At 38.6% G+C, this 23,541-nt stretch overlaps 1 protein-coding gene across 1 annotated transcript in view; it reads left to right on the top strand.

Annotated features, from left to right (window-relative positions):
• The window catches only part of LOC126092489 (ATP-binding cassette subfamily G member 4-like), a 334,061-nt gene extending 316,933 nt beyond the window's left edge, over positions 1 to 17,128 (top strand). The window contains exons 10-12 of the mRNA XM_049908106.1: positions 6,256 to 6,411; positions 8,102 to 8,308; positions 14,966 to 17,128. Of these exons, the coding sequence (XP_049764063.1) occupies positions 6,256 to 6,411; positions 8,102 to 8,308; positions 14,966 to 15,151 (549 nt within the window). The 3' untranslated portion in view covers positions 15,152 to 17,128. The remainder of the gene's footprint in view (positions 1 to 6,255; positions 6,412 to 8,101; positions 8,309 to 14,965) is intronic.
• The last annotated feature ends 6,413 nt before the right edge of the window (positions 17,129 to 23,541 follow it).

Below are 23,541 nucleotides of genomic sequence, written 5' to 3' on the forward strand. Positions count from 1 at the left end.
GAGATTTCGGTCAAAGGCAGGTCGGTGGCATTGGGAGGCAGAATGGCAGCGATGGGAGGCAGGTTGGGAGCGTCGGTAGGCTGGTCGGAGAGTGACCACACCGGTTTCAAGTGATTAACAGACACAGTCTGTTGTCGTCCATGTAGATGAAATATGAATGTGTTCACACCCCAACATAACACACGGTGAGGGCCTGAATAAGGTGGCTGAAGGCTGCTTGCATGGGGTCATCACGCAACATCACAAATTCACATGATGCAAGGTCCTTGTAGATGAACACAGGTGGGGTGGAGTGAGGGCATAGCAGGGGAGGTGCGGAGGCATGTGACATACGCATGAACCCGTTCAACGAAGCCAGAAGATCCATAGTATCGGCCGACGGTGAATCCTCCACAAACTCTGCTGCAAGGAGGAGGCGTTTTCTGTATAGAATCTCAGTGAGTCATGCATTCAAGTCTTCTTTATGGGCTGAGCAAATGCCCAGCAGGACCCAAGGGATCGCCTTGTACCATAAGCCACCATGGCACATAAGCACGGCCTTGAGAGTGTGATGCCACCGTTCAACCAGGCTTTTCGCCTGTGGATGGTAAGCTGTCGTGTGGAATTTAACAACACCACAGAGTTTGCACAGTCATGCAAAGAGGACAGACTCAAACTGGCATCCCTGGTGAGTCATGAGAGACGGGGGACAGCCAAAACGAGCAACCCACACTGACACGAAAGAACGAGCGATGGTCTCCGCCGTGATGTCAATGAGAGGGACTGCCTTGACCCAGTGGGTTATGTGGTCGATGATAACGTGTAACTGTACCCCTCGGAAGGGTGGGAGGGGACCAGTGACATTGATGTGGATGTGCCGAAGGCGCCCTCTTGGAACGTCAAACTTTCCTAATGGAGGTTGAGTGTACCTGCCGACCTTGCTATGCTGGCATGGTACGCACGCATGGGTCCTAGTATGGCAGTCATGCTTTGCACCAGGCCAGACAAAGCGCTCAGGAATCAGCCTTGTCGTGGCTTGCATTCCAGGGTGAGCGAAGCTGTGCAAAGCAGTAAAGACCTTGTGATGAAGGGTGGTAGAGACCAAGGGGCATGGAGTGCCCTTAGAGATGTTGCAAAGGACCGGAGTCGTCGACCCGTGTAGGATATGTGGTTGGTCAGAGAGCGATGACACTTTTTCTGAAATTAATTGCTGTATATCATCATCTTCAGCCTGAAGTCAGGCGAGCTCTTCCAGATTCAACAGTGTGGGATAGGTAGTCTGCCACAACATTCTCCGCACCATGGATATAGCATGCATCAGAAGAGTACTGACAACTATATTCCATATGGCGGAAACGCCTCGCCAGAAAGTCCTTAGCCGGGTTACGAATAGCATCCACAAGAGGCTTGTGATCTGAGAAGATCATGAAGGCTCACCCCTCCAGGTCACTATGGAAGTGTTTAATCACCTCATACACAGTGAGGAGCTCACGGCCGAAAGCCAGCCACTTACACCCTTAGTCAGTTTCTTTAGAAAGAAGCGGAACAGTTGGGTTGAGTTCATGGTATGCTGTTGTAAAACAGCACCCACAGCAGAGTCACTGGCGTCAGTCATGATTGAAATGGGCCTCAGTATCAGGGTGGGCGACTGTAATGGCTTTTGCAAGGCCAGTTTTAAGGTTACCAAATGCATTGAGCATAGGTTTGGTCCACTCCAACTTCAGTTTCCCAGCAGTGTTTTTGCCAGAGATGGCGTCAGTGAGGGCCATTTGGATGGAGGCAGGTTGAGGACTATGGTGGTGGTAAAAGTTTGCCATACCCAGAGAACGATGGAGCTGAGCATATTCCTCAGGGAGAGGAAGATCGAGTATGGTTTCGACACGAGAACTTATTGGATGGAGGCCGTCGACAGAGACAGAATGGCCAAGGTAACAGATGTGGAACAGAGTTGAGATTTATCACAGTTGATCACTACACTGTGGGCATCAAGGGCCAAATGGACAACAATGAGGTTAACTTGATGCTCCTCAGCAGAGGAGGAAAAATCAGTATATCATCTAAGTAAGCATAAGCAAATGGCAGAGGTAGCAAAATGGAATCAATGAACTGCAGCCACATCTGCACAGCATTTTTCAATCTGTAAGGCATGTAAAAATATTCAAATAGGCCAAAGGGCGTGATTATGGCTATCTTCGTAATATTCGGTGGATGCATAGGAACAATCTAACACAGAGAAAAAACCTACAACCATTAAATGACTGCCTGAAATCCTGGATATGAGGGATGGGGTAGTTATCGATAATTGTGAGAGCATTAAGAGACCTGTAGTCCCCGCACATGTGTAAGGAGACGTCCTTTTTAGGAACAAGGTGGATAGGTGAAGACCAATTGCTATCAGAGGGGCGGAGCACACCCAAAGCCAACAAATCCTGAACAATTTCTTTTGCACGCAGAAGTTTGGTAGCATTAAGGCGCCTGGCCTTATAACATACGGGTGGGCCACCAGTGGTGCAAATCCTATTACAAGTGCCATCACTGATGGCCAATACTCGCGAAGGGAGGGTGGCAAGAGGGGTCAAGAGGGGGTCCAGAGGCAACGTCGGTTCACTGACCTTGCTGGATCGGGGCAGCGTAGGTGGGGCATCGGTTGTAGTCAAAGATGGAAAGCATCATGCAGTAACCACATGGTGCAAGGAATCCGGAATAGTGCAAGCAGGTGCATCCTGGAGATTCATCTGTGGTGATGCGATAACGGCAGCAGGCGGTGGAATGCTGAACACAGGAGCAAATTGGTGAGAAGACACAGTAGATGAGTGTGTTAGTTCGCCTCATTGTGGTTCTGCAGGTAGGCGACATATTGTAAGCCACGCATGTGACAATTCAGCAGAGGCAGAGGCAATGGAGGTGCATGACACATCATTCTGGGTGCAGAGTTCGTCAATTTGTGTACGCACGTCCAACAAACAGAGAGCCGTGTAGGTAATATGCTCAAGCAGAGAAGCACATGTCTTAGCCGAGGAGGCTGAAATCGTTTGAGCACGGAACAGTAGAACCAGATGCGTGGCGGAGTGCGGCAGCCTGCAGGTCTGGTGAAAGTTCGTAATGGTGTAGAAAGTCCAACCCACGGAGGCCTGCAGGTCTGGTGAAAGTTTGTGATGGTGTAGAAAGTCCAACCCGATCACAGGTTCATCCATGTCAACAATGTGGAAAGTCCAAGGGAAGTAGTGGACTGGTGATAGGTGAAGCCACATCTTCATGGAGCCGAGGACCGCAATAGGACAATGAATGGTGGCAATAAAAGTGAGGTTAGCAGGTGAAAGTATGTTACCGGCATGCTTGGCCAGCATAACACTGATGTCGGCACCAGTATTGACAAGAAAGCGAGTGCCGAATGACAAGTCAATGGTGTAGAGGCATCGAGCCACTGAAGTGAGTGGTGTGGCGTCAGACGGTAAGCGTCACGAAGGAATGTGGCAGGAGGTGGTGCCTAAAAGTGCCCGCAGCATCCCCATAAGTAGCATGGTACCATCTCAGCGGGTGGGTTGGGAGGCAAGCTGGTGTGGAGAGGGAGGGGGCCCCAGCTGGCTGCATCAGGGCTGGTAGCCACTCGGGCTGCTGCTCAGACGAGGTCAGCAGCTGTCAGGAGGTCGCAGGCAGTAGCTCCTGTAGGCCGCTAGGTGGCAGCTCCTGGCTGGCAGCTGAGGTGCCAAGGTGAGCATGCTGGCCTCTGCCGGCAGGGCACGGAACCAAAGGTGCATGCGTGCCAACAGATGGTGATGGAGAAGTCATCCGTGACAGGTGGTGTCGGTGACGAATGATAGCATAAGCTCAATCAGCCATGCATAAATGAACCTCGAGTGGGTTGGCAATGTGAGACAGCAGATGAAGTTATAGATCTGAAAGCATTTTGACCATACACAATGTCCAAAGCGTGGCATGAGGTAATGCTTGATCATCAATTGATGCATGGAGGCGCCACCAAAGCTACAAAGGGGTGCGGTCATCGAGATGCTTGACGTGAATAATGTGGTGGGTAGCCTCTGCCAGGCGGTGAGAAAGCCGCTCAATGAGCAGTGCTTGTGCCTTTGAATACTTGTGCGAGGTGGGCAGTGAGAGAAGCAGATCGTTGATGAAGTCCGATGAGGTCTGGATGAGCTTGGAGACAAAATGTGCGCCATCATCAGAAATACTGTGGATATCCAGTAGGTGATCCACTTAAGAGAACCAAGTCTTTGGGTTATCGTTTTGCTAAGCAGGCAGCTTAGGAAATATACTGGGTAACACATGTTGACATGGCACCGGCAGGCGGAGATCCATGTGAGCAGAGCAGGATGCCACTGACGCCGAGGATGGTGCGTCACCCAAGGTCTGCATGGGGAGGGGTTGGGGTAGGGGGGGTGGCCACATGTAGCACATGCTGTGGAATGTGTGGGTGCAAAAGTCGGCATGGTGTATACGAACTGCAGGCCTGACACCGAACTTGGCGCGGGTGTAATGGCCAGTGCCATTGCAACAGTGGGCAGAAGTCAGTCACGGTGCAGCCAAGGGGGGCTGACCTGCTAATTGGCGTGGGCAGAACGGCTGGTGCCATTATGAAAACAGGTGGAAGGCGGTCATGGTGTAACCATGGAGCGACAGTCACGGAAACTGGCATCATCGAGGCAACCAGTATCACCGGGATGATGTGCCGAGGGGTGCTGCAACACAAGGCATATAAGAATGTGCAACCCCATGCATAGAAATGTCCGAATCACAGTTCTGGAACTTCATCAGCATGTCAAACCAAACCAAAGGAGACTGCGTAGCTGAGGGATAAACCACAACATCCTTAACTGGATGAACATCCACAATGTTCTTAGGTGGAGTGCACTGTCCATGTAGTGGGTGTTGTTGAGCTGTTGCACTTGACAGTGACATGTTGAGCCAGTTAAGGTTAAGTGGCCGTCGGTGTGGTCGGGCGTAGATAATTGCTCACTTTTAACCAAATGTGCATTAGGTACACCTGACCACTCGTGGTCGCAAGCACAGTTAATAGCATGCATGGCAATAGCACCGAAAGACACTGGTAGATCCATTGTTCCAAAAACGATGTGGGCTTGCACACGAAGTCTGTTAATGATGAAGAGAAGCACAAAATCACTCACAATCACATACGATGATGTCGGGTCCACCACTGCGAGTAGCCACATAAGGCTGGTCGGTAATAACACTCTTTAAATATTGTAAATGCATTAATTGTTGCCGAGGCGAGAAGAACAAACATGGCAGTACATAAGTTGCGTGCTGAGAGACATAGAACAAAGCAGTTCAAAGAGGTCAGAGTCAAAGATAGGGCACTCTGCACCAGAGACGCCACACATGTTTGCCATTAGCTGTACAAATTTATTCTTTATTTTCTAGCAGTTTTGATCTTTGTGTTATTACCCTAATGATCATTCTGTTTAATCATACTGAAGTAAATTTGTGCTGATATCAAAATCACGATCTGTTATATGTGGTTCTGTAAACATTTCATAACTCTGGTGGTGGTCTGTTTTTCCAAGGGAAAGTTTAACTGCATACCCATCTAAGATCATTTGTAAGACCAAAACCCATAGAAAATAATTTTTACAGCTGATTACAGCTGATGGCTGACATGCATTTCTTCAAATTTCTGACAGCTGTGTAGATTCACCTTATTAAATTATTAGCAATCAGAATATCCGAAGGTCATTGCCATCAGCATAACGAATGTAGTAGGTTAGTATTGTCTTCCTGGTTGGTGCAAGGGTAGCATAAGGAATGCCATTAACTAGCTGAGGTCTGGTCTAGGATGTGATGCAGGAATGTCTAATATACGAGGATGGCTGGAACTTGTGGAAATCAGCATGCAGGAGGGCTGATTGTAAAAGTGAACACTCGCACGCACACACTTATCCATCCCAGATGGATATGTGTGCGTGTGCGAGTGTATACTTGTCGTTTTTTTCCCCTAAGGTAAGTCTTTCCGCTCCCGGGATTGGAATGACTCCTTACCCTCTCCCTTAAAACCCACATCCTTTCGTCTTTCCCTCTCCTTCCCTCTTTCCTGATGAAGCAACGGTTTGTTGCGAAAGCTTGAATTTTGTGTGTATGTTTGTGTTTGTTTGTGTGTCTATCGACCTGCCAGCGCTTTTGTTTGGTAAGTCTCATCATCTTTGTTTTTAGATATATTTTTCCCATGTGGAGTGTATATTATTCTATTTTTTATGTTTAATTTATCATTTAAACAACACTTATATAATTCCTTTGCTGCAGATAATATTTGGAATGATCTTTACTCTGTTTGCCTATCTGCTGTGTGGACACCCTGTTGAAATTAGCAGATTTCTACTTTTCTCATTGTTTGGCATCCTAGTTGGAATGGTTTCTGAAGGTCTTGGTCTGATTATGGGATCCATATTCAATGTTGTGGTAAGTATAATACTCTACATATAACTCAGCTCTTTAAGTTACATAAGACATGCAGAACAAATAAAAATATCTGAAAACATTAGTTCTGTCTCATAAAGCATGAAGTCTAAATGATTAAAATTTATTTGCATTTGAATGTGATGAGAACTATCTGTAAAAGTAAAAATCACAAGTTGGCAGGTCAGAGGCAGAAGAATGATGGTTTCATTAATAACTGCACATTACATCCTTAAAATAGATTTGTTTTTGGAGACGGTCCACCTTGAGAAAAACACAGTTTTTATCTTTTCTTTCATTTCACAGATATGTTGTGCTGAAGTTTCAGCCATCATCAATGGGCTTTTATTATCTGTCTATAAAACAGAAAGGTGCATGTGCTGTTGTTTGTTGCAGTAGTTTAACATGTATTGAACAACTGAGGTGCAATAATAATGCATGAATCCACTGTCTGTGGAAATATTGCAAGAGAATTCAAACATATAAATATAAGGTGCAATAATAATGCATGAATGCACTGTCTGTGGAAATATTGCAAGAGGATTCAAACATATAAATATGAGGTGTAATAATAATGCACTGTCTGTGGAATATTGCAAGAGAATTCAAACATGTAAATAAGTGTATATTACTACTACTACTACTACTACTACTATTATTATTATTATTATTATTATTATTATTTTCACTCAAATGGTGATTTAAACAAACCTTTTATAATTCCTTTCCTACAGATAATATTTGAAATGATCTTTACACTATTTGCCTGTAAAAGTAAAACAGAAAGATAATAAAAGCCCACTGATGATACCAAAACTTCAGTGAAAAATGTCTAGTAAATAAAGGAAAAGATGAAATTTATGTTTTTCTCCAGGCGGACCCCCTCCATAAACAAATTTATTTGTAAGCAAACACAGATAGATGAGCTTCAACCTTAAGATGATTATGTTCTTAATGTTCTGCAAAGCTTCATTTCATTATGAATCAGTTTTCAACTGCTCAGGCCATTTACAGGTGACAACTGATGGTTGCCACCATAAACAAAAGATTTTATGTTGTCTGAATATAGGAATAGAGGTGTTTCAAAAGCAAGTGGAATTATTGCTGTGCACCTTTGTGTCTCCTGTTTTGTGACCCTATAAAAATGTTTATAGACAAAAAATTAAAATTAACATTGACATTACATTGGAGAATGCCTGAAAATATTTTAAAATAATAGTGGAGAATTCATTGTTGTGTTTTCTGAAAGACCTTTTCAAGAATGTAAGAAACAGACTTATTAAGGCATAATATATTTGTAACTGAATTAACAATATTGTGAAAAGGAAAGTTGCTGAGTCGCAGATAGGCACAACAATAAGACTGTCACAAATATAGCTTTTGGCCAGTAAGGCCTTCACCAACATTAGACGACAAACACACACATAAACACTCACGCAAATGCAACTCACACTCAGGTGTCTGTGGCCTCTGATGCCTGAGACTGTAGTCATGTGTGTGTGTGAGTGCAGTAAGGGAATAACTGTTGGTTTTTGATACTGGTACTTCTTTCCTGGTTTAGATATAGAGATGATAACTTAAGTTTTCTGGACTTCATGTACTTCTTCCACACACCATAGGTAGCTGAAAATTTTAAGCAAGTTAGTTAAGGCAGATGAATGAGAACTGATGTTTCAAATATATTTCATTGCAGAATGGTTCAATAATGGCTCCTGCAACAGTCGCACCAATGTTAGTATTGTCAGCATATGGATTTGGCCACGGAACAGCAATGGAGCCTGTCATGACTGTCCTCAGTGGCTTCAGTTACCTGCGCTATGGTTTAGTAGGGCTCACATCGGCATTGTACAGTCATGGAAGAGCCCCACTGTACTGTGATGACGTTTTTTGTCTTTATAAGGTAGGATTTTGGTTAAGCCTTCTCTTTAAAAATACTGTCGCATAAACACAAAATACATTTGTCAGTTCAGAGTAGGCTGTTATTTGTTGAACTCTTTAAGACATGACTTCAGTAGTTTTATTTTAAGGATATATTTGTAGTGTTTTGAACTAATTCTACACGATGTCTGTTGTCCTCATAAGAGTATGGCACATATTGTACATAAAAACATATTACTGGTACCACTAAACTTTTTTCATATTAGCATTTTCTCCATTTAATAACAATTGTAAACATTGTGGCAGCTGAAGTAGGATGAGAAAATTGAGACTTCCCTTGTTCATAATTATAATGTGTGTGATTTTGTCCACAATGGAATTTTTATTTTCATCTATGTATCATGTCCCTTCTTAAATTATTTTCAGCATCTGGAATAATTTACATTTTCAGTGGTTTTCCTAAAATGTGACAGATGACTCTTTTGTTGTGCTTTTGTTTTACATGGGCCCAATTTACTGTTTGTCTTGTATGTGTGGTGGTGGGTTGGGGAAAGGGGAGGGGGGGAGTGCATATGCACCTACAGATTTGTGTGCATTCTGTCATCTTCAAATTCCTGTGGCATTGAATAAAGGTTGTTCATCTTTCCAGCATATCAGTAACAGTATGACGTTCTTTTATTATATAATTGTTTCACTGGTCAAACTTTAAAAATCATTGTAATATTTCATTATTACTCATCACTACTAAATTCAAGTCAGAATGGATTGTTGACAGCAAATTTTGTCAGAAAATGATTGTAGTATGAAGCTATTTTTAGCATTCCCTAGATGCTTAAAACATACCTACATGGTGTGTATATGTGAATTCCACTCTCAAACATTTTGGACAGTGAGTCCTCTGAGATGTTTTCTTATCCAATTGATATGGCACCCCTCCGAGCATTACTTTAACTGTCTAGCAAAACTACACACATCTCTCTTCTTGTATACGAAGTACGTCATAGGCTGAAACACCTATTTAACAGCTACTGACATATATTCAATCATTTTTGTAATAGAAAATTAAATGTGCAAGTTTTAATCTGCTGTGATAATTCCTTATTTATTACACATGTGGCTAACAAAATTACATACCACAGACTTGCAGTCTCCATAGTCTCATTCAAAATATAAATCTCACACAAAACTATATTCTAATGACACTTCTTCTTCCCTTCTACATTGACTCACTATGAAGTGCATGATAGAGGATACATTCCACTGTACAAGCTATTAAGATTTCTTCCATTTCCATTCACATATGGAGCATGGGAAGAATGATTGTTTGAATGCCTCTGTGCATGCAGTAATTATTCTAATCTTATCCTCGTCATCACTGATATGCAAGGGGTTACAGTATATTCTTAGAATCATCATTTAAAGCCGGTTCTCGAAACTTTGTTAGTAGACTTTATTGGGATAGTTTACATCTATCTTCAAGAGTCTCCCAGTTCAGTTCCTTCAGTATCTCTGTGACACACTCCCACATGTCAAGCAAACTTGTGACCATTCATCCTGCCCTTCTGTATACATTCAATATCCCCTGTTGGTCCTGTTTGGTGTGGATCCCACAGACTTGAGCAATATTTTAGAACTGGTCACATGAGTTATATGTAAGAAATCTTCTTTGTAGACTGGTTGCACTTCCCCAGTATTCTACCAATAAACAAAAGTCCATCACCTACTTTATCCATGACTGAACCTATGTGATCATTCCATTTCGCACCCTTACAAATTGTTACACACAGGTACTTGTACAAGTTGACTGATTCCAGTAGTGGCTCACTGATATTATACTCATAGGATTCTACATTTTCTTTCTTTGTGAAGTACACAATTTTACATTTCTGAACATTTAAAGTAAGTTTCCAATCTTTGCACCACTTTGAAATCTTATCAAGATCTGACTGAATATTTAGACATGTCTTTCAGACAGTATTTCATTATATATAACTGCATCTTCTGCAATGAGTCTGAGGTAACTGTTAATATTATCTGCAAGTAATTAACATACAACATGAACAGCATGTGCCCCAGTACACTTCCCTGGACACATCCAAAGTTATTTCTACACCTGATCACAACTCTCCATCTAACATGCTGTGTCCTCCCTACCAAAAAGTCCTCAGTCCAGTCACAAATTTCACTTGCTATCCCACATGATCATACTTTAAACAATAAGCATTAGTGTGGAACTGAGTCAAATGCTTTTTGGAAATCTAGAACTACTGTGTTTACCTGACTGCCTTGACCCAAGGCTTTCAATATGTCATGAGGGACGAGTGTGTTTCTGGTAACACATGATCGATTTTTTGGAATCCTCTGTTGAGGAGGTCATTCTGTTTGAGAAACTTCATTATGTTTGATGTCAAGGATATTGGATAGTAGTTTTGCGGATCGCTTCTACTACCCTTCTTGTAGATGAGTGAGACCTGAGCTTTATTCCAATAATTGGGATGGTCTTTTGTTTGAGGGATCCACAATAGATTATAGTTAGAAGAGGGGCTGACTCAGCCAAAAATTCTGTACAGAATTTGGCAGGGATTCCATTGGGCCTTGGAGCTTTGTCCAGTTTTAGCAATTTCAGGTGATTTTCAACACCATTGACACTAATAGTTATTTCATTCATCTTTTCTGTAGTACAAGGACTAATTCGGAGCAATTCTTCTGGGTTTTCCTTTAAAGGAATGTTTGAAAATGGTGTTAAGCAATTCAGTTTTTGCTTGCTGGACACTAAGCTTGATGCCACTAACAGCCTTTGCATACAACTAGAATTTCTTTGGGTATTGTGAAAGATCACTTGACAATAATCTGTTGTAGTAGTCATTGAAGGCTTCCTGCATTGCTCTCTTGACAGCCAAATGTTTTTCACTAAGTGTCTCTCTATCTATAACCCTATGCTTTGTTTTACACTTGTTATGCAATAATCTCTGTTTCTTTGGGAGTTTCTTCATAGTGACTGTATACTATGGGGATCCCTCACATTATGAACTATTCTACTAGCTACATATCTGTCCAGTGTATGGTCAACTATCCTTTTAAACTTGAGTCATAGTTCTTCTACATGCTCTTGTCCTGTGCTGAAAGTTTCAAGTTACTCACTGAGATATGACATAACTGATTTTTTATCTAGTTCACTGAACATGAATATCTTCCTGCTTGTTTTAGTAGACCTTTGTATGTTATTAATCATTGTTGTCACAACCATGTCATTGTCATTGATGCTGATTTCAATGTGGACATCCTCTGAGAGGTCACATCTAGTTTTTGCCATTAGATCCAATATATTTCCATCATGAGTGGGGTTCTGAACTATCTGTTCTATGTGGTTTACAGAGAAAGCATTCAGTAATATTCCACAGGATGTCTTATCACACCCAAGACTAACAAAACTGTGATTTTCCCAATTGAAACTGTTGGATGATTAATGGCCCCACTGATGATTACGGTATTGGGGAATTTATGTATGAGTTAACTGAGGTTTTCTTTAAAGTTTTCAGTTATATCAGGAGATGAGTCTGGTGGGTAGTTATCATTTTATGCCTACCCCAATACTAAGCCTTGCCCAAACAGTCTCACATGCAGCTTCAATTTCTGTCTTGGTGGATGTGAGTTTCTTGTCTACTGTGACAAATACATCACAGCCAATTCCCATTTGTGTATCCTTTTGATATATACTTAAATTTTCCCCAAAAATCTCACTGCTATCAGTCTCAGGTTTGAGACTTTACGTACTGTGTATTACGTCAGCTTCACTGTTTTCCAGGAGTGCTTCAAACTCTGGTTTTGCAGTTAATCATTAGGATTTTAATACTCTCACCTGAAGGAGGCATTTCTGTCGATCTTACACTGAGTCTTCTGCATTTCCTGCAGCTATCTAGATTGAATTGAGTCACTTAATCTAAAAAGTCCTTTGTGCAATACACACACAGTCAGCTACTGAGTAGCAGCATTTGATGGGTAGTGCACACCTGACCCATTAAGGGGGACTCTATAGTTCTCAACCGTATTGGGCACAAGTCCAGGAAGTTGAAGCCTAGCTTGTCACAAAACCTTCAAAGTCTCTGCTTCAGACTTTCCAGTCGACTCAGAACCAAGGGGCCACAATCAGTTCTAGAGACAATGCTGCAAATTATGAGCTTCCTTGAAACTCCATGTGTACGGCTGGTCTTCCCTATTTTCTCTGCCAATCGATGGAATGACCTAAGTATGATATTGGAGCTGTGATGACAGGCTTCATTTGTTCCAGTGTATGCCACAATCTGCAGTTGGTTGCACCCTGTTCCCTCAATGGCTCTTCAGCATGTTGAAGGAGTCTCCCAGGCATACACACTGAGTGCACCTGGTGCCCTTTCACGTCCATTGCTGCCATTTCCCTAAAGGGTATCATCATTTGGCGTACATCTGGACTGCTGATTAACAGACCCCTACTCTTTTGCGTTTTCCTCCTCTTGACACTGGATAAAAAAGGTTTCCACAAAGCAGGTGAAGTGAGTGCCATTGGCTCAGTTTCAGTTTCAGTGAAAGACTGCACCTGAAAATTGTTGTTTGGTAGGATTAGTATAGTACAACACTCATGTCTGACACATTCCATATCATTACAAAGTGTCGTATTCATGATCTATGGAACAAATACTAATCTAATCTAATCCTCCCTGGTCCCCGTCCATCCTGCACAGGATGCCTAGCTCTACCACTGAAATGCCACTCGCAGTCAAGTGGACAGGTAATGAAAGGTGCTGCACTTTCTGCAGAAGAGACAGGATCCACAGGAGTGGATAGTACTTTAGTTACCTTTAGTATCAGTACTGTACGTACACAACTCTTGGGAGCTCTTCTAACATAATGACTCACAGCAGCTGCCTATCATTTAACAGTAGTCGGGGTGACTTCCAGCTGCCTACGAATGCAAACCAACTCATTCTGTGTTCAAGAAGAACAAATAACTTTAAATTAAGCCTGTTGATTATCTTTTAATCTGCTATGTTAAAAAGCTGCTAATTCCTTTCCTTCAGGAAGTGACTGCACTGTAACATCAGCACAAAGCATCATATTTTCCACTGAACTATCATAATCAATTTTTTCACCTGCAATAAAAAAGTAGATATTAAATATCATTACTACATATGTACTCTGTTTTATAATGTTCCCATTCCATTTTACATAAATAATGTCATATTGTCCAATCTTTTTTGTCTTGTTTTTGATATTATGCATTAGTGATTTAATTTACATTCTTTGAAGCAACAGTTTCATATATGAAGTTACTACATATTTTCCTTACTTTCCATTTCTTACTCTAATATAAATGATACAACTTATGATTAAAAAAATACTTCTTAATAATTACTCTTTCTGTAGGTTTTGTAGATTTCCCTATTTGTTTCCAAAAACACTCTGATTGCCTGTAGTTAGCCACACTCTTCTTGATGATTTTTAAACTGCAGTCAAAAAGGAAAATAAATTTATCAAGGTATATGTCAATTTTGGAATTACCATTAGGCTCATTGTAAGCTTCGCTAAAGTCAACATTGTCACTTAACTGTTTTAGTAGAGAAGTGAATAATGTCTTAAAACAGTATGCTTTATACTGTCAATCTACTACAGCAGCATTCTCAGTCCACACCTAAGCAGTTTTACTACCTAAATACAGTTTTATATGTCCTTTAACATTTGATATGTCAAATCCATAACTATGACAAGTCTGCATTTAATTTACATTTCTGTATTTCTCTGAGTGACAAAAACAGAAGCTGAAAGATGAAGAATGGTTGCCGATATGTTTCTCTAACGTATCTTTTTGCTCACCAGCTTATTTTACTTTCTCACATAATATTCACTAGACATTTACATCAAATTCAAGCCAACAGTACTAAAACATATCACCTTTACCTTTCTTAAACGTAGAGATAGTACTTGAACTTTTAATGCTGATGTTCAATGAAGAGATTTAAAAAAAGGTGATCTGCAACAGAAAATGCACACTGATTGAATAACTGATTTTTAATTGATCCTGTACAATTACACTGAATATAGGAAGTGTATGTATAATGTATGACACATCAAAAATATAAAACATTAAGCATCACATATTTTTCAAAGAGCAACAATTCTGATTGAATTTTTTTAAGTATAATTGTTACACAGAATATTATTTACAGAGTTAATTTATTAGTAATCTTTAACACTGTAATATTTCAAAAACAATGTATTTTAATGTTCTGCTACTGATTCCACAGATAATGACACATGTTATGTATTACCTCCATACTGAAATTATTATTATTGCTTTTATTATTATCATTATTATTATTATTGTCTTCACTATTATTTACTGTACCATTTAGTATGCATTGCTCTGTGCCCTTATCTACAATATAGAATTCGGCTGTCACTATCAAAACATTTCATTCATCATTAACCTACAACTTCCACAAACTCTACAGCTTCAGCTTATTGTATCATGACATACATTCCTAGATTCCATAACCAAAAATAAGCATTTAGATAACTAGTACCTATTTAACAAAATTTTAACCAAATATTTTATATATTTTGCCAAGAATATCTCACGTGGCAGTCACTTGTACCACTATTATAACTACATTTGCATTGTTAATTTGAATTGCTTTGTTTTCAGGACCCAAAACGGTTACTTCGAGATGTAGGAATGGATGGAGCATCAACACTGCTTCAAGTTGTTGCTCTTGTGGGATTCATGTTTCTTTATCGTACTATTGCTTACTTTGCTCTCCGGTACAGGCTCACCATAGAATTTTCAAACAAGCTACTCAGTTATATTGCAAAGATTTTGAGGAGGAAGTGAATCCTTTTTTTATTTGGGGCAAAAAAGTATTCAAGTGTCCAGTATGGTTTCACAACAACAGTGACTAAAATTTGTACTGTGGCAAATATGGCACATGTTTCAAACATTACATTTTGTCAGTATTATAAAGAGGAGATATTTACAAGTGACCTGAAGATCTGTGAAATACCCAATTTCAAAAACGTACAAGAAATAAGAACACTACAGCACCTGCTCCAATGGAATTGTACAAGATTTGTGAAATGCACAGTGCACATGTAAACAGCAGTTAGTGACAGACCACAAGTGTGTTTGGTGCCTGTAAAGGACTAAGACCAATAAATGCTGTGTCCTTAATGCATCAAATAGATAGGAAGGACAAAACAGATCATCCAAGATGATAAATGTTTTCATCATATATCAGTTCACAGACATGGACTAAAATCTGTTTCATTTATCACTATTGTTGGACAGAATCATAGTGTTTAAATGTGAATGCTCTGGAAACAAAATAGAAAATAATCTTTTTGCACATAAATATGAAAATGATGATTGTTGAAATGATTTTGATTGTGTTGGATAAATTGTAAAACTCCAGTTCCAGTTTGTTCCCAGTGCCATTCTAATGGTGTTACATTTCGTGAATGGAAGTCTATATACTGTGTGCTGTACCATAGAGTTATCCAATCTGCTTGATATTAATCTCCTAGTCTATCAATCTTAGTAAATTCCAAAAAAGATACATTTGACAAAGTTTTGTTATGAGCACCTAAATAGTTTTCTTTGCTTTTGTGGTATTCATTTATTTGTGTGGTAGCTCACTCTATTAATTTACAGTTTAAAAATAAAGTAACTTGTTGTTTTTATCTGATGTACAAATGAAATTACAGTTCATTTGTCAAACAAAATAATGGAGTAAGTGATGTAATGCAGCGCAAAGTTGTATCTCAGTTAGCAGTAGCTAACAATCTTTGAAATAATTTTCTTTTTTAATATCATTTTTATGAAAACTGGAAGTCGGCTATAGGAACATGTTATATCTTGTGTGAGTTTAGTCAGCAATAGTACAATAGCAATATATCATTGTTTCTTGGCTCCAGTGAATACCTTAATATTCCAATAGTGATAATGATAGCAGGCCAAATATCTGTGATTTTTATTACTTAATAGTAAGGGTGTGTCACAGTGTGACATGGTTTAAATTCCTTTAAATCTGTGATTTATGTACTTATCATGTAAAGTTCAACTGTAAGTTATTGAATTGCATAGAATTGTTACTTCATATAACATCTAATCAATTAGTCTTTTTGTGTACAGTGTACTACATAATGGTAGCCTTTCTCATTGTTAAGCAAATTTACCTCATAGTGAAGTCACTTTGGTGACAGAAACTGAAGATATTTTTGTATCATATCAGAACAGTTGCATAGAAATATATATTGTTTCTCATAAGATGATTTAATATATTTAAAAAAATATTTGAAAAGATGTGTGTCTGTTTTCCTTACAAACCCAATGATGTACATACAATTTATAAGTTACAACTGAGGTGTAACAAATCATTTTAGGGAAAATGATGTGTTACAGTCTCTGTCCTTTTAGATATGAAAGATGATCATTACAGTTATAAATTTTTTTATTAATAATTATGTTTTGGGCAGCATATTGTTGGAGAAATTGTCTATTATCATGTGCAGGTAATATGAATTATATGGGCACCGTACATCTGCAATATGGGATAACAAGTTTAGCATCTCCACTTGTTGTGGGCCATTTATTCTTAGACATCGTGGCTTGATGGTATGTTGTGGCCATGGAGAATGGCCTCGCAATAACAACAGTGATTATGTAGAAGGAGAAACAGTTTTAAAACTGCTGCTCTGCCTTTTGTCCTCAGATGTCTTGCTTTCTGTCAAAATGTATTCTTGTTGTGCAGTCTAATGAGACAAGAGATTTGTAATTCAAGCAGTTGTGATATGATTGTATTATACATACTTGATGGTAGTTATGTGTCAATGTATAAAGAAGCTCAAACACATTGAGTTTGAAAGAAGAAATATTTTTAATCAATAGATAGATATAACAAGGATTCCACCTTCCTTTCAGCCCATAGCACTGAAGACACTGCAGAGGAAAAGAAATTCATTGAGAAGAGCAAAAGCACTGTTATTCAGATCTTATTAGCAGGTCTTAATCATAATTAATTTACAACACAGGTGACCACAAAACAATATTATGTATCATTTATTGATCAATGAAAAGCTAAAGAAAATAATAAACACTTCAGGACAGGCAAGCATGTTGGTACTTGCGAATATGTACATATGATATGGAAGGAGGGTAAGGAGGAGGATATTTTGCTCATGCTGGAGAAAAAGTTATTTATGAAACACTTACTTTAGCAAATGGTCACATTATGCATGAAACGTAATATATGGATTGTGCCTGTGTAGCAGTAGAAAAGCATAGCTGTGGAACTTTTGGGGCAGTGTTAAGCAAACATGATAAACTTATGACTTGTTTTGTTCTTGTGCTTTTCAGTCAGGTTTGATACAGCTCTCCATGCTAGTCTAGCATGTGAAAACCTCTTTATTTTTGCATGACTACTGCAACCTTAGGCCCACTATTGTTCCTCATATATGTAAACAATCTTCTGTGTAATATTCAACAACCAGAATTAGGTCTTTTTGCAGATGACACTAGAATTGTTATCAATCCAAGCATACCTACATTCTGTGAATGATGACACCCTCAACTTGAAAATGCACAACATGTTCCGTTCTGTATATCTAGAGGTACTACACCAATGATAAGTGTAACAATTGGTGAGGAAGTAATAAATAGGGTGAAAACTTCAGAATTCTTAGGTGTCCATATCAGCGAGATTTTGAACTGGAAGAGGCACACTCTGGAACTCTAAAATACTTGGTTCAGCTATATTTGCACTTAAAATCATTGCAAATCTTTGGGAGAGACAAATTAATAAGTTGACGTATTTTGCATATTTTCATTCAATAATTTCATATGGAATAATGTTCTGGGTAACTCATCTTTAAGAAATAAAATCTTCATTCTTCAAAAAACATACTGTAAGAGTAGGTGCACACCCATGATCTTCTTGTAGACATCTGTTTAAGGACTACTGTTTCATGGTATGATCCACTGCAGTTCAAAAGGAACAATGACATATATAATTACAACATCAAAATGAAAAATGACATTCATTACTCCACATTATGGCTGTCCTTACCACAAAAAGGGATGCACAATGCTACAACAAGAATTTTTGAAAACTTACCCAGTGATATAAAATATCTGTCAGATAGCAAAGTCAAATTTGGAAACAAACTAAAAAGGTTTCTTCTTAAAAAATCCTTCTATTCTGTAGAATAATTTCTTTTACTGTAATGTGTAAAAGGTTGTGGGTAGGAATTACTACTCATATCTGTAAAAAAATATTATAAATTTTCAGCCTGTAGCCATATTTACAAATTAATTTGCTATGTGTATGTAAAATCACTTGATCCACATCACTAGAATTTATCATGCAGATGCTCCATGGAACATGACACTAATTAACTAAACTAAATCTATCTGAACCTGCTTACTGTAGTCAAACTTTGATCTCCCTGTTTGATGTTCACCCCCACACTTCCCTCCACTGCCAAACTGAAAATTCCTCAACACTTCAGGATGTGCCCTGTCAACTGATATTTTCTTTTAGTCAAGTTGTGTCACGAATCTATTTTCTTTCAAATTCAATTCAGTATCCCCTCATTAGATATCTGATTTACCCATTCAACTTTCAATATTCTTCTGAAACACTACATTTCAAAAGTTTCTACTCTCTTCTCATCTGTACCTTCCAACACAGTGGTTCCCAATCTTTTTGAAATCATTATCCATGAGTGCAATCAGATATTAGTTAGTACACCCTTCCCCCCACCCCACACACCTTCCTCCCACCACCATTGACATTATGACCTAACTGAACTTTAGAATCAAAACAAATTTTCATGAACTCTCTTACTTTTATAATGATGGATGATGAATTATAATTAGTTTTTATAGGTGTTTTATTAAACTGCAGACTGAGCCAGGCAATTAATCCTGTTTACTTGTAGCAGCCTCTTTTATAGAATGATGAAACAATTCTCAGTGCATTGCGATTGCTGTCTACAACTCTTCCTCAGAAAGGAAAGTGAACTGACCACACTGAGGATAAACATTTGTTACAAAAGATGCTTCCTCTGTACCATTACTGTCCCTGGAAACACTTGCTTCACCAACACCCTGCATCCCCATTTAAAATAATTCAAGTTAAAGCATTACCATCACATAATTAATCCATATAGAGCACTGATCCACCTACTTGCTTGGAGGTTCACAATGAATTTGACTCCCTGCTCTTCAATCTAATTCTGCATTCCTGATTTCGGACCAACATCTATCTTGCATAACATCTACCAGGCCACTGAAAACCACAGCCAATTCTTTGAACATTTGACCCCAAGCCCATTATATTTACACTGAAATTCATTTTTTTGACATTTGCATTCAGAATGGTTCTCATTGCATATGCACTGAAAATTTTCTCCTATTTATTATTACCAAACATTATTTCCTGTACACCTGCACTGAAAACTGTAGACAAAGTATAAGTATGGAAATTTACTTTTTGAATCTTGGTACTTTTTCAAATTCACACGGATAGCAACTTTTTGCACTTTCTCATCAAATACTACTCTTTGTAAACTGTTCACTTCTTTATCTGTCTCCAGTGCTCTGTACATATCCATCATTGATAACTTGAAAACAGGGTTCTCAACTTTAATGACTTTCCTCCTCTCAGTTGCTTCACACTGCAGCACAATATTACTTAACTCGACCTTTCTCTACACTTACCACATTACTGATTTCTGATGCTTTACATTCTTTTACAACAAGATCATTAACTTCAATACTTTCATTTACTACCTGTACACATTCTGTCTCCACATAAAGAACATCAATATGTAGGCCTACATCAACAATTTTCTGTTCAACCCCCAGATCCTGAATATTAACATTGCTTACTTGCACTACATCCATAATTAATTCATTATTATTATTATTATCATCATCATCAACTGCATCAATATTTATGTCTACATCTGTGTGCATTATCACCAGATCAACATCAGTAACAACTTCGTTAACTTTTTCACTTAAAACCAGCACACATCCTCTTTATTTAGCCCTCTCTCCATTCTCAACATCAACAGTATTTACCTACTTTGTATTGGAAATCACTTCATTACTATCTCAAAAGAACATATTGACACTACTATAGTTAAATAATTCTGACAAAAATCAACAACTTCCACTCCCTTATTACATTTGTTTTCAAATAGCCTACAGTTTAATTTTACATCCTGTGATGACCAAAAGATACTAATTTCAAATCAGAATTTTCTGTTACATCTTTCTTTTTCTCTATGTATTTTGTAAGATTACCATTAATAACACCAATTCCTTTTTTAAATTTCTTTTAATATCACTACTGCTTCTCATCATCCTTTGAAGCATCTCTCACTGTGTTCAACAAAGACAAGATGTCTGGCTCTAAGCACTATGGGACTTAACATCAACAAAGACAAGAGTGTTGGCTTATGATGCATACCTTCCCACCCTGTTGTCTTATGGAATTATTTTCTACAGCAGTGCACCTAAAATTAGTAAGGTGTTTACTCAGCAAAAATGAGCACCAAGAATTTTCTGTGAAGTACATCTTGCAGAAGCTGCTTTAATTACCTTGAAATTCTTACCCTTACTTTACAATACATGTACTCCTTAATGGTTTTCTTTGCTGATAATACAATGTGCATTCAAGGTATAATACCTCTGATTTTTTTTATGACTGGAAACTGAAACATGCAGTTTGTTTTAAAATATGTGTGCACTCGTTGCGAATGTCCCTGCAAACAAGTTTTCCAAAGGTCCTCAAGAAACTAGTTGTTGTTGTTGTGGCCTTCAGTCCTGAGACTGGTTTGATGCAGGAGAATTGTTAATCACCTGAACAGCCATAACATTCTCAGTCAATGTCAGTTTGGTTTCCGGCAAGGCCTATCAATCGATGATGCTATTTTCTATTCTCGAATCTCTTAACAGAAAATTGGCACAAATTGGAATCCTATGTGACCTATCCAAAGTTTTTGACTGTGTCAACCACAAAATTCTGCTAAATAAAGCAAACTACTATGGGTTAAATGGAATAATGGGAACATGGATTAAATCGTACCTTTCAGATAGGAAACAAAGGGTAATAATTACTGACAGTAGTGGAATCCCAGCTTTATCCAAGTGGGGTACAATCAAAACTGGAGTGCCTCAAGGCTCGGTACTGGGACCCTTACTGTTTCTCATATTTATAAATGAAATCCCACACAGCACCACGTCAGTGGCACATAAAGAACTGGGGGATATAAATATAGAATGTAATGGACAACAAATAAAGCAAGTTGGCTCAGCTAAGTTCCTGGGTGTGCACATAGACTGCAAGCTAAATTGGACCAACCATATCCTAGATCAGTGGCTCCCAACCGGTGGTCTGCAAGCTACGCCAGAGGGGCCCGCAAGATGCTATTAGAATAAAAAATATATTAAATATATTTCGAATGATAACAGATTTTTTGTTTTGGCTGCTTCCTGCATAAGTAGAGATTTAGTGAATGCTAACTTCTGCGTCTAGTGTCTTCCCAGTGCCAACTGACACTAGCACACTCGAGCGCAAAAATAGAATTAGATAGAGGAAAACAGTTTTGCTGTATGCCCTTAGACTGCAAGTGCTGCCTCTTAAGCTCAATATTTTTTCAATAATGGATATGTAATGTTTTTTTTAAGTCCAAAAATAGAAAACATATAAAAAGACTCTTAATTTGCCTTTTTAGGTATCTGATACTGTGATATGACAAGGTACCAATCATGACCGATGAGGGGGTCCTCGAGTAAATTTTGTTGGGAACCCCTGTCCTAGATCTAGAAAAAAGGCTACATTCTGCAACATTGGCCTTATGCATAATTTAATCAACCACACATGTGGAGCCATAAGAGCTGCTTATTTTGGATATTCCCATGCACTTTTGGCTTACAGAATCATCTTTTGGGGAAACCAGCCCTTGGCAAAAAAAAGTTTTTATTGCTCAGAAGAGAGCTATACGTATCATGAGTGGTGTGCAACCAAGGCACCCATGCAGGAATCTGTTTAGGAAACTACAGGTATTTACAATGATATCTCAGTACATACACTCCCTTGTATGTTTCTTTAATAAAAACCACTCTCTCTTCAAAACCAATGGTGATTGATTTGATTTGATTTGATTTATTTCGTGTTCCATAGGTCCAACTGTGTTGGATACACAAGGACGTGGAACGAGTCAGTTTTTTACAAGTACAATCAGATAATCTTATAGCATATACAGAAATTTGAGTACATAATTATATAAAAATTTATACAGTAAATTCTTTGGGCAGCAATACAGAAAAAGAAAATACATATTTTCTTAGAATCATTAAAACACTACAGAAAACAGATATGGAGCACACACAGTTACAGAGCTCAGGTTAAATAAAATTCATAGTGGCATTATGTCAACTTGTATTATATAGTATTAAAATATTACAATTTATTTAGTTAAAAATTCATCTAGACTGTAAAAAGCTTTTTCTAGCAAAAATATTTTTAGAGCTTTCTTAAACTCACTATTGTTATGAATCTTTGTCTTTATTTCGGGAGGAAGAGCTTTGAAGAGTTTTGCTCCAGTGTAGTGGACACCCTTTTGTGCCAAGCTCAAATTTCTGAGTTCACTGTGTATGTCATTCTTCCTCCGTGTGTTATGCTCATGATAATTACTGTTTGGTTGAAATATATCTATATTTTTACAAACAAAACACATGAGAGAAAAAATATATTGGCATGTAGTTGTGTATATTTTAAACTATTTCTACAAGTGTCTCCTGGGCGCAATCCACATATAATTCTTAAAGCTCGCTTCTGTGCAATGAACACTTTCCTTGCTAATGGCTGGTTTCCCCAAAAAATAATTCCGTGCTCAATGAGACAATGAATATCATGGTCACAACACAAGGTCAAAAGAGGACTTTCATAGTAACCAGTCAAACTATACCCTTGTACAGAAAGGGATAAATTATACAGCCATCAAAATTTACAATGCTCTATCCAGTGTCATCAAAAGTCTTGTTCCTGAAACACTAAAGTTCAAGAGTAAACTGAAGGAATACCTAATACAAAAGTAATTCTATTCAATTAGTGAATGTTTTAGCACACAGGAGCAAGTTTTTGTTATATAACCGAGTTAGCAACACAATGTAAGCATAAATGAAACTATTTGTTGCTGTAATGTTTTATTGTT

Source organism: Schistocerca cancellata, chromosome 7, assembly GCF_023864275.1.
Source record: "Schistocerca cancellata isolate TAMUIC-IGC-003103 chromosome 7, iqSchCanc2.1, whole genome shotgun sequence".
NCBI classification, from domain to species: Eukaryota; Metazoa; Arthropoda; class Insecta; order Orthoptera; family Acrididae; genus Schistocerca; species Schistocerca cancellata.